Here is a 13193-nt window from a genome sequence, read left to right as displayed (position 1 = left end):
ATATATATATATATATATATATATATATATATATATATATATATATATATATATATATATAAAATAATTGCTGTTCTTTCCAACTTTCTATTTTTTTAAAAAAAATAATAAATTAGGGGATTTTAATAAAGAAATTTGGGGAAAAAATGTTTCTTCAGCAAATCAGCATATTAGAATCATTTCTGAAGGATCATGTGACACTGAAGACTAGCGTTAAATTCAGCTTTGTCATGATAGGAATAAATTTAATTTTAAAATATATTATATATAGAAATTACAAATAAATTGTATCAATATTTCACAATATTACTGTTTAATTAAAAAAACAGCAGCTTTGAGCATAAAGCTGCAATTTTGTGAGTTGTTTACAGCTAAAGTGTATTTTGAGCTCTGATTTTCTTCTCAAGAACATCTCATTTGGTGCAGAACAGCTTATCCGACTCATACCTGCCGATCACAGCTTCTAAGAGGCTTGTAATGTGTGGAAGTACATGACATTCCTGCCAAAACTGAATGTCTGAGCTAAATAGTGACTATCTGGGACAAGAAAGAGTTTTATCCAACTTATCTGGAGATTTGATTGTGACACTGCAGTTTTGCATTCCCACATTCAACTTGGAAAATAACAACTTGCAAAACAACCAAACCCTGTTATGTTTCATTCACAGTGCAACAGCAGTTAAATTAAAAATGAAAACGTGAACAGCTATAGCAATGATATAAGAATTTGTATTTGTTTTTCCTATTATTGTTCCCAAACTAAACGGATTTTGCCACTGAAAACCATCAAATCTATTTTCAATTTCAATCATTTCAGCAGAAGCAGGAGTTTGTTTATCAGATGTTCAGAGAAATGGCATGACAAAGACTTTCTACTCAAGTGTCAGAATCATTCCATTCTATTCAGTTTGTCATTTTATTTTATGATTGTTTTTTAAAGCTTACTCCAAACATGTGTGCCTTGTGTCAAGCCAAAAAGAGATTCTGATTATTCACAAAGAAATCGGGCGCCAAGTGGTACACAGAGTGCATATACAACCCATTACATTGCCTTTAGCAAAAAATAGTTAAACTATACAAATGTTCAAACAGGTCTGTTCTTTACCATCATATTGTCTGGCCTCTGAATCTGTTCTGACCTTGCAACAAACACTCCCAGGGGAACCATGAAGAAACACCTTGCCTGATATATAGCTTACAGTCTAATTATAATATATAGATTGCCATACATTCACAGACAGAAAACCTTTCAGATTTATTCACCTTTGATTTGTGTGCTAAACCTCAAAACCTAACATCCCGTCATCAAACCAGTAAAGGAAGGCAAAATAACTACCAATGGAGATGAAGACTAAATAATGGTACACATAACAGTAATGGCTGTGTAGCATTTGACTAACTTTATTTTCCAATGGACAGCTGTCAGTAACAAAGAAATGTGGAATGATTCAGTTGAAATACGCTCCATATGGTACATGTTTCACTTACGCTGAGGTTTGAATTCTGCTGCCGTCAAAGTAACACAAGTGAATTTATGATGGTCTCCGACTCAAAAATCTAACTTCAGTGACAGATTCTGGGCTTTCATCCAGAAAGATCAGGGATTCTGGAGAGAAACGTTCCCAGCGTGGAGAAGCTTGACGATAGACAATAGCAACTTATCTGTTTTTTTATGCAATAGCATACAGATAACATTCCTAGAGACTCTCATTAGCAGAGATAAGAGTCGTGCCAATGAAGCTTCGTAAAGGACACTGAAGCACTGCCTGAACCACGTCACAATGGCTCCAAAATTGGCAGGGAGATGATCTAGAATTACACTACAGTTCTTTTCTTAAACCCTCTTCTTTCATAACGGCCTCTCAATATGAAAAGCTCTTATGAAAGGGGGTACTGCCCAAGTAGCCACCTTATCAAGTGGAACGTGGCAGCCGTTTGAAATCCAAACAAAAGGTCAAGATGAAAACCGTGGGAAAGGAGTAAGGATGATGTTTGTGTATCTAGCCCAGACCAAGGAGGAATCTGATGACATTTTTAGCATTTTCTGCACTGAAGTTAAGGGAACGTGGTCAAATGTGCTAAAAGAAGCTGAAAACTGATACTGATTAGACATTCACACTAAGAACGATAACTATAACGATAACTACATTCACATCCACACCAATTATAAGTGAGCTATTTAAGATCAAATGGATGCTTCTTTCACTGATTTTATCATTCATCTGCTGGAAAAAATAATTCTGAAAGTGATTCCAATGTCATTATTCCACTGTTTCGTTATCGGTATAGTTGTGGTGCGGACTTGAATTAGAAAGATTATTAAAACTTTGTGGTTATAGTTATCATCCTTGGTGAATCACCCTTAACATAACGTCATATTCAGGCACAATGTGACAAAAAAAAAAGATAAACCCCATCTGTTCCATATTAATATGGGACAGCGACAAAAAACAAGGCACAGCAAAATCTCGAAATAGCACACATTTGGCAAAAACATTACAGTGCAGAGCTGTGACACCACTAATAGTTCAGCTTTTGAGAAAACGTTGGATGCAAATGTTAGCGACCATGGTGTGGACAGGAAGTGCTAAAAGCCCCCAGTCGTGTTCACCATGTGCGGCTAACAGGACATTGTTTTAACAGGAAACATGTCAAAATAAGCATGATGGTGGTGAGGTTTTGAGGGAAAACAGTTCATATAAAAACAGCTCATAACAGAGAAAGAGTTCATATAAAATATATATACCACATATATCACACCTAAAGGAAAATGGGATCATGGGAAGTGCATACAACAGTCGTTGAACTACAACCAATAAAATGTTATAGCTCAAGGTAATAAATATTGTAGTAAATCTGCACATCAGGCATGGTCATGTAGTGTTACATGATTTTAATCAATGCCTGTGGTTCCTTGCTTTATGTCCATCTGCCCGAGGATAAAATATGGACACAGCAAGTTGTGAGACCCGTCGATGCTCAGCCTCGTCCTTCCCAACAAATCAGACACATACTGAGTGATGTTATGCATATCTTTACAGTCACCCTCATGACAGAAACCATGACTTTGTGTGTGTGTTCATCAACAAACTTTTTGTGAATCCATTTTAATGCTGATTACAGTATAGGGGTTACCACTTCAGACATGTTTATTTAGGTAATCCCAAATAATTTTCTATCTAGCAATGCACTGGCGATACAAAGCAATCCTTCTGCTTGTACTTGGACTGATCATTTTTACATCAAAACTCACAGTACTGATTATCTGACTTACTGCACATATAAAATTCTTCACAGAACTGCCAAGCGATGAATTGTGTGCCTGAATACAATTTATAAAGCACTTCTGTTCAAGAAAAGAGTGGCCCTTGCACCTTGTTATGAATGCAATCTATCATTATACATTGCTCACAAAGCATTCTTCGTGTCAGACTGAAAGTATGGATCACTTCCATCTACATAACTAATGATTGAAGTCAATGATGATGAATGCCAGGAGCTAAACCCTGCCTGTATGCATTTTGGCTCTAATGAAACCACCAGGTTTAATAAAATTCCCATCTCAAGGTCTTCACAAAGACAGATGTTATAATTCAAGCTCAAGCTATTTACATTTAAACAGTAAATTTGGGCATATTGAAGGACAGGTTTTTTTGTTACAACAATAGCTTCTAGTTACGTCATACGTCGTTAAAACTGATTTAATATTTAATGGGGAGGAACGTTTTAATTTCAGGGAACATCTGATTGGACAAATCTCTTTGTAGTGTAAGATGAGCCAACAACATTTTTGATGCAGTTTTCTGAAGAAATTTTAAATGCATACACAGCTGTTAAAATGTTTGTTTGTTGGTTGGTTGTTGTTGTTTTTTTTTATTAATAGTTTTATTCAGCATAGAGACTAATTAAATTGACAGTCACAGTAAATACACTTACAATGTTGCAAAATATTTTATTTCAAATAAATGCTGTTCTTTTGAACTTTGAATTCATCAAAAATCCTGAAAAAAACGTATCATGGTTTCCATAAAAATATTAACCAGCACAACCATTTTCAACACTGATAATAATAATAAGAGACGTTCCATAAGCACCAAATCATAATATCAGAATAATTTCTGAAGGATCATGTAACACTGAAGACTGGAGTAATGATGCTGAAAATTCAGCTTTGCATCGCATGAATGAATTACATTCTAAAAAAAAATAATTAAAATAGAAACCGTTTTTAAATTGTACTAATTTTTAACAAGAGTTTTCTGTATTTTTGGTCAAATAAATGCAGCCTTGTTCAGTATAAGAGACTGCTTTCGAAAACATCCCACAATTTTAAGTAGTGTAGGGTACATCTCTTAAAAGTGTATTTTCTCAATGTTTCAGAGAATACTAGCATACACACAACCTCAAATCTAATATACATGCACTAAAAGCTACAAACTACAATTTGCAAGGCCTTTAACTCAACTGTAGCAGAGGCAGATAGCACACATCCCCTGCTCTCCGAAAGATTTCAGCGTTGAACGATGACGCAGCACTGTCACAGGTTAATGTAGGCACTTTCATTAAAGCAAGGGATCAGTCTTACAGTAGGAGGTAAAGAAGATTACCATGGCTTTGTTCGCATATTCATTAGCTACTGTTACATCTGCTGGATCTCTGAAATATAAACGTACAGTAAACAATCAATTAATTGATTATGCGGCTTATACGATTGTGAAGGCCTGATTTTTTTATCCGCTTCTGTATTGTTGTTTAGTTCTGCAGACAAACAAATTGATCCTATCCGCTACCTGCACTGTGCCATTTCACGCTCCCCTGTGCTCTTCTGACCTTAGAGATTACAGATCCTGTGAAAGGAAGGTTTGCATGCTTTTTGTGTTACGCTGTGCTATATCATACCGTTCTATGAATGAGACTGAATGAGCGATATAGAGCTGTGCTGCCGTCTCTGTGGCCAACAAGGACTGTTTGTGCTGACTGCGCACAGCATCCTGACCTTGGTGATTCTGCAGAGTGGATGTGAATAATGAGATGATCCCTTTGGATGGACAACAACAGCTCAGCCACAAGAGAGCGAAAGAGAAAGACAGAGGGAGCCGAGAGATGCTCCTAATGTGTATTTAAGGTACAAACAGACACCTCAAAACGGTGCCACAATAAGTTCTATCACCATGGCAAAAGTTTGAGCAAAGCATGCTAACTGTTCTGTCTTTGGCTGCACTGATGAAGAACACTATTTACAGAGGCCCAACAGAGGAGACAAGAGAGCAGTGGATTTATTGATTTATTTTCTGTATATAATGCTGCTACCCCATAGAACTAATATAAATGCAATTTATTTATTTTTAACTTGTGTGTGTTTTTAACAAACTTGTATGTATTTGACAGTTTAAGTGCAATAAGACATGAAAGAGAACTTAGTTTAGTACTCACATGTCATGTGACAGCCGCTTTCTGTGCATAGGTTTCGGATGTGTGTGCTCAGAAAACCTATATCAGAAGTTTAAACTAATATGGTTTAAAACGCATGATTTCAGCACGATAGATATGATCATCAAAACCAAACAGTGTGTTTCTGCTTCCACTCAAAATAGGCATTTACAAAATGATATAATAAATGATCTGTGGGGTATTTTGAGCTATAACGTCACAGACACATTCTGGGGACACTTTATGGGGACAACTTATATTACATATTGTAAAAAGGGGCATAATAGGTCTCCTTTAAAAATCATGCTACTCATACACTACCTGTCAAAAGTTTGGGGTCAGTAAGATTTTTTTTTTTCCAAAAGAAATTAATAGTTTTATTCAGCAAGAATGCATTAAATTGTTAAAATTTGACGTTTTTAATGTTACATTTCTATTTCAAATTAATCCTGTTCTTTTGAACTTTCTATTCACCAAAGAATACTGAAAAATGTATAATAGTTTCCACAAGAATATTAAATAGCACTGTTTTCAACATGATAATAATAATGCAAAATGTTCTTGAACATCAAATCACCATATTAGACTAATTTCGGAAAGATCATATGACACTGAAGACTGGAGTAATGACTGCTGAAATTCAACTTTGCCACAAAAGGCAAAAATTGTAATAAAAATATTACTGCTTTTGACAGTAAAAAAAAAATCTTATCAACCCAAAACTTTTAAACAGAAGTGTAACGATATAAAAAACAAAACATATATCGCATTACACAGCATTTTCGTTTTCATTGTGGACATAGGCGGAGGCTTAGCCTTCCCCTGGCCACGGGGACTTGAATAGACAGTGTCGATTGCGGCATTAAATTAAGATCTGCTCAAGTTGCACCGTATTTCATTTTAGGCATTTTTACAGTGTTGCACATTTGAACCAATCACACACATATCTGTTGAACTTAGGAATGCAATGGCCAATCAGAAGCGTTCAGATGAGTCATCGTTCAAACTCATCAGTTTTGTTGAGTGCGCACGCGTTCGCTGACTCTTGCGAATTCTCTCATCATAAACAATAAAGCGCAGATGTACGTACAATGTAAGTAAGAGATTCATTTAACAGTGTATACGGCTTCAGTGATTATAATGATAGTTTTTTTTTTTGAGAGTGCTTAAACTCGCAATAGATCAATGTTAGTGATAATGTCACTTTCTATATATAATTTATTCGCTGTTTGAATAACCGTGGAAAGGAAACGTTATATAATTATCCATTTCTAACGTTTTTATTAAATTGTAATCACGTTGAATACAAATTCAGTCCCATTAAACATTTCTTTTAGCCTACATGACACCCATGTCTGGTTCTTGCCTAAAAAGACGGGTTTATGATGTTTAATACATTTGGCTGCTTTTAGCCTTACCCTGGAGTTGGTTCACCCTCCGCCTTTGATAGTGGACAAATAAAATGTTTGACGCTAATTGGGTCATGATTTAAGATTAATTTTAATGCACTAACTTGATTAGTTTAAAATATTAACTACTTTTACACACCAGTAGCTTTAGTGTCAAACAAACTACTGTGTAAATTCTCCTGTACAGATCGCAAAGCTGATCCAGTTGGCTGGGAAGAGATGACAACAGTTGGTATGGTGGGAAGCAAGCAGCAAAATCCCATGGTGCCGTTTCCATGGCAACTATGATGCTTTGCTAATGGCAAGGGAGTCTAAACGTCAGGCCCTCTGTGGCAGTCTGTGCATGTGTGTGTGTTACGTGAGGAGAGAGAAAGAAAAGGAGAGGGGGAGAAAACGACATACAGTGAGCAGATTGGCTCAGTGTGCCTCTCACAGGAGAAACTGAATGGCGGGAGGTGAAGGACGACCACGCATCAAAGAAAGGCAAATAAAATTACTGTATCATAAACAACATTGCAACTCCCTCGCCGTGCAACCAAATTGCCACTAATATTATAATTGCAGCCTACGTATTTTCAGTAACCATGTAAAGTAAACTGGAATTAACGTAATACACTACACGAAGCAAAAAGACGAAGCCCATTTCCTGATTTATCTGAGGGTGAACTCCGCAAGATTGCAGCTGCGACTACAATAGTAACTATGTCAGTTCCACAGGGAGCTGTGAGCTCTGCATACAGTCAGGGAAGTCAACGTGTGATCCACGCTAAATAAAAGACGCTCTGACCCTACATACACAAACAGAAGTGCTTTGAAAATAGACCAGCGGTAGGATTACAGTAAGAAATTGGGACTTAAAATACATCTGGTAGCTAGGCTGCTTGTAATAATCTAGACCATGTGTGTTTTAAAGTACATTTGCATGCTAGCGTGTTGTCTGGCACATTATAACGCAGCCGCAAAACCGCGAAACTGCCCTCATGAAGAGGGTCACACACTCTTAAAAATAAAGTTTCTTTATTGGCATCTACGGTTCCATGAAGAACCTTTAACATTCATGGAATCTTTCCATTGTACTAAATTGTTTTTCACAGTAAGAAAAAAATGGTACTGTTCACTGAAAGCTCTTTTGGGGAACCCAAAATGACTTTTCTAAAGCATCCCTGTGAAAACCCCCTTTTGAAAGCTTTATTTTTAATAGTGCAGAACACTCTTTCATCCCGAAGCCAGATCAAGACCAGTCATCTCTTTTCCAACACCTCCTGCGTGTGTCATTTGTTCTGAAGCAGGGTGGCGGGATGTCTGGCATAGCACTGTAGGGCCACGAGGTTGAGGACGAGTCTAATTACATTCAGGGTCTAACAGCAGTGCTCCACATGTGTTCTCTGGCATGTGTGTTTTAAAGTACATTTGCATGCTAGCGTGTTGTCTGGCACATTATAACGCAGCCGCAACTGCAGAAACTGCCCTCATGAAGAGGGTCACACACTCTTAAAAATAAAGTTTCTTTATTGGCATCTATGGTTCCATGAAGAATCTTTAACATTCATGGAATCTTTCCATTGTACTAAATTGTTTTTCACAGTAAGAAAAAAATGGTACTGTTCACTGAAAGCTCTTTTGGGGAACCCAAAATGACTTTTCTAAAGCATCCCTGTGAAAACCCCCTTTTGAAAGCTTTATTTTTAATAGTGCAGAACACTCTTTCATCCCGAAGCCAGATCAAGACCAGTCATCTCTTTTCCAACACCTCCTGCGTGTGTCATTTGTTCTGAAGCAGGGTGGCGGGATGTCTGGCATAGCACTGTAGGGCCACGAGGTTGAGGACGAGTCTAATTACATTCAGGGTCTAACAGCAGTGCTCCACATGTGTTCTCTGGTCTGAATTTCAATAGCAAGTAGAGAGAGAAATGGGCTTTCGAATCTAGCACACTTAAATTAGGCCTCAGTGTTGAGAAACGAGGCCTACAGAAACAATCTGTCATATGCAAACTCTTCAAATGCTTTCAAAAGGAGAGCAACCAAACCAAAGGCAAATCTTTTTTCCTGAAACGAAAGAGACCTCTCCCAAGACCTTTTGCGGAATCGCCAATTAATTAAGGTGATCGGTACATCTGCTCTGCTAAATGGCATTCAGCATCAATCGATATTGGCTGTACTCTAGCACATGCTGCGGTTTCAGACGAAGCTGAATAATACATAAGGTCTACCCCACCTACAGTTTTGTATCGGCATTGTGCCAAACGCCACGCAATGCATCTCTCTTTCTCTAGTGCATAATGTTATATGCTTTACGAGCAGCATTCTCTCTTACGAAACTATTTTTTTGTAAGAATTTAATAGAACTAAAAATGTCCCGTTAGTGAGTATTAACGCCTGATGGATTGTGGCGACATGCAGTAACAATAATCTTAGTCACTATGGTATTTTAAAACTATTTATGCGCATTTCACAAATAAATCTCCATTGTGACTGAAGCAGTCAATATGTGGTCCACAAAGCACATCATCCCAATTAATCCATTCCTCCCCACTTATGCAAATCAATTTGTTGCAGTACACCATGTTTAGGAGAGTACTGTGGTGTTTTTGTTGAGTTAGTGTTTCACGATAAAAGTAGTTACATCCAAAGGGCCTTTAATCCCATTGTACCCTATCATACAGAACTGTAGCTACATATGAGGGGTAAATCTTATTCAAATATATGTATATTTGATTCAAATTTGATTAATAGAATAATATGTTAAAATGATAATACTGAAAAGCTAGAATTTGTTATACACAAACTGGTCTAATGAAGAACACAAATAAAAAAAATTAAAATGTTCTATTGTGATTACTTTGGATTTAAGACAATGTCACAATTTAAAGGCCCCAAATGCAACAAAAAAAAACTGCTCCATTTCTATACTTAAAATGAGTGTCCAAAACAACAAAAGAGCTGAGTGGATGGTAAGTGACCCGTTTAAAAATGTTCATCATCCGCTTTCATATTCTCTAAAGAAAAGCATAGCATACAGTAGAATTCGCGTTAGTATTTCATCCAAAACTAAAACACGGAACTCTATGAGGTCACGTGACCCGGCAGCAGCTCCAGCCAGGGAGAGATGGAAGCGGCTCTCCGCTCTGCTGCTGCGCTACTCTCTCCTGTTAAATCGCGTTGGCTCAAGGTTTCAGAGCACATCACCACTGCAGCAACCCCCACCCTCCTCCTCCTCCTCCACCGCCACCTGCTTCCACATGCACGGCTACAGGAACTCTGCATCCCTGCGCATAGAGCAACTGCTGCAGCATCCCTTCAGCGGACTCGCCACCGGCATGTTTTAAACACCCAGCACTCTAAATTAATGATCCAATGGAAACTCCACGACCGACGTCTTCTATTACAGAGTAAACGACCTCATCGCTGCAGTAAGCACTGATTGTGACCATAAATCGAACGCTTACGGTCTTATAGTGCATATAATTACCCAGCAAGCGTTGTAAACACGTTTTGCCAAGTCGTGGAATATGATAACATTTAATCCTACAACAAATGTAGAGATGCTTAACGTAATAAGTTTTCACAACATTGCACAAACATTGGCTGCTAGCAAGTGCTCTTCCGCGGTTTTAGGGGCAGATACTATATATAGGTTACCTTCTTAAAAATTTTAGCTTACACCTAAATGTCCTCAAGGCATTATTCTCACGAGGTATTTTCAAAACTTTTCAGACATCCTGACGTAAAAGTGTCACCTCAGAAAACCCGTTCTCCTGTCAAACTCTCTATGCGTTCGCAGCTCGGTTTCATTTCAACCATTCAAACATCCATTCACAAAGACGAAACGATATCAATAATCACGATGAAATGTTTGTCATTTTTTCACACATATCTGCCACTTAAATAAGCCAGTTTGTAGGCTAAGCTGAAAAAAAAGACGTTACGTGTTCAGACGTCTCATTGAAATGTAAAGATGAAAACATTCCATTTTGGATTTTTTTATAGTAAAGAACCCTTATTGACGTTCTAATATTCGTGGTGTGGTTTCTTGGACTTTCTTCAGTGTGACGTTACCTGACTGCAACGTTGTGACATGTAAAAATGTTTGGTGCTTGCTGGCAACCTGCTTCCATTAGTAGCGCTTTAAAGGGTTAGTTCACCCAAAAATGAAAATTGTCATGAATTACTCGTTTCAAACCCGTAAGACCTTCGTTCATCTTCGGAACACAGTTAAGATATTTTTGATGGAATCGGAGAGCTGTCTGAATCTGAATAGACAGCAACGCAACTGAAATGTTCCCAAGTCCAGTCCAGACTGAAAGTGTTACGTCTAGCAGATATTCTCCAAAATGGCACCAGGGTGATGCGGAGGAGACGAATTGTTGAATAAAGTCTTTTTTTTTTTTTTTGTGCCCAAAAAGTATTCTCGTAGCTTCTTATAATTGAGGATGAACCACTGATGTCACGTGGATTATTTTACAGATCTCCTTGCTACGTTTCTGGACTTGGGAACATTGCAGTTGCGTTGCTGTCTATGCAGGGTCAGACAGCTCTCAGATTCTATCAAAAATATCTTAATTTGTGTTCCGAAGATGAACGAAGGTCTTACGGGTTTGAAGCGACATGAGGGTGAGTAATTAATGACAGAATTTTCATTTTTGAGTGAACTAACCCTTTAAGAAGGCCTGGCTCGGCCAATTGTAATTATTGATAAGGACGTCGGTAAAAAACCTCTCCGTCCCTTCCTTCAAAACAACGGTGCTCCCAACATCTCATGCAGCGCGCATTACTGAATCTGTGTTAATACGTTTTCTAAGCCGTTTCATAACAAGAATTCAGTTAAAGCCCGCTTTAATCCACCTCGCTCACCAGCCTGTGGCCTCCATGAGCAAAAACAGCAGTCATATCGACACAGATGAGGATATAACAGGTGCCAAAACACAAACAGCATACCATTACAGCTTAAAAATAACGAGTATCACAGACGGCACGTTAACGCGATCTGAATATTAATTACACCCACACTGCTGTACATCTGTGGGAATTAATCCATGTATGGCTGCGTCGCGTAACATCTACCCACCAGTCATATTTACATATCAAAAGCCGAATCCATATTGGGAAATACCGTTTAATAACACAAGATTTATGTCCTCTAGGCGAGAATTATGAATCTAACCGCACATTCTGCTAGGAGAAAAGATGCATTCCCTTATTTGGCGAGTCATTGTTGCTGGCCGGCGTGTTGATACACTGTCATTTGGCTCTGCATATAAACGCAGCGACCACTGTGTAATAGTACGCTGGGAAAATGAATTCTGACGTTATGTGTGCGATATTTTGTCACCCTAAAACGAAGCTGGCAGTGATGAATCTGACTGGCATGTCAACAAAAGACGGTGACATTCCTCCAGGGAATATCTCTGGCTTTAGTGCATTTGATCAAGAAATCAATTCTCATATAACATCATTTTATGCGCGCTAAATAAAACATGCGTTCAATACACTCTATGCAGATGCTTACCAGTTTTAAAACTGTCTCCACGATATCTCTGTTGCTAACCTCCCCGACTTGGATCAAACCGATGAGCACGGCGAATTTCATCTTGATATTCCGGATCGGAACCGAGGGGTTTATCACCCCGGCCGGTAGAACCACGGCGCCCGATCCAGACACCATCATGTCCCCGGTAACGGAGCCCGTTACGACTCGCTGCCCCGAACCCGGCGGTGCTGCTGCTGGTGTGGGGGCTTCTCGGTCCGTGAGCGAGGCGGAACCCGGTGCCAAAACCGGTTTCTCGCTCGACATTTCCGACCCGAATCCCAAAAAGGAGCGGTCGCCTCGGTCTCACCTGCTTTTGTATCACCGAGCACTGAGCAGCAGCATCAAACACAGATGAAAAAGGAAAATTCTCGATCAGGTGTCCTCCTCCGCCGAGATCTGCACATCCAAACCCGATGCTCGCGGCCGTTCAGAGGGATGCACAGGACGAAATCACGTCTTGCGTTTGGCGAAACGGTCCCTCTCTCCTCCCGATGTCAGCCGAAGATCGGTGCGGTGTCGGGCTGTGTTGTCTTTCTCAGGACGCCATATTGACGCCCCCTGTCTGCGGGAGCGCTCACCACGCCTGCGTGCTGCTGCCCGCCTGTCAATCAAAAGCTGGGAACCAAGCAGGAGCACGTGCGCAGGTCCCGCTAATAGGTGTCCCAGCATTATGCAAATCAGATTAATGTAATGTAGACTATAAAATTATAGCGGGATTATTTCGGACCGTTGTAAATAATGCCTTTGTCCAATGATGTAATCATAATGTGACGTGCTCTCTGACTCTTTCACATAGGCTACCTTGAATAAATATTTCTCAGGGTTTA

The 13193-nt window shown here is 38.9% G+C and overlaps 1 protein-coding gene across 1 annotated transcript in view; it reads right to left on the bottom strand.

The window, feature by feature from the left end:
- The window catches only part of LOC107588988 (neurobeachin-like), a 141759-nt gene extending 128800 nt beyond the window's left edge, over window positions 1-12959 (bottom strand). Inside the window, exon 1 of the mRNA XM_016277289.1 lies at window positions 12346-12959. Coding sequence (XP_016132775.1) covers window positions 12346-12630 — 285 coding nt within the window. The 5' untranslated portion in view covers window positions 12631-12959. The remainder of the gene's footprint in view (window positions 1-12345) is intronic.
- Window positions 12960-13193: the final 234 nt, after the last annotated feature.

Source organism: Sinocyclocheilus grahami, unplaced genomic scaffold, assembly GCF_001515645.1.
Source record: "Sinocyclocheilus grahami isolate Dianchi unplaced genomic scaffold, SAMN03320097.WGS_v1.1 scaffold7.1, whole genome shotgun sequence".
Taxonomy (NCBI): domain Eukaryota; kingdom Metazoa; phylum Chordata; class Actinopteri; order Cypriniformes; family Cyprinidae; genus Sinocyclocheilus; species Sinocyclocheilus grahami.
Note: the sequence above shows the minus strand (reverse complement) of the source record. Positions and strands in the feature narration are given on the sequence as shown.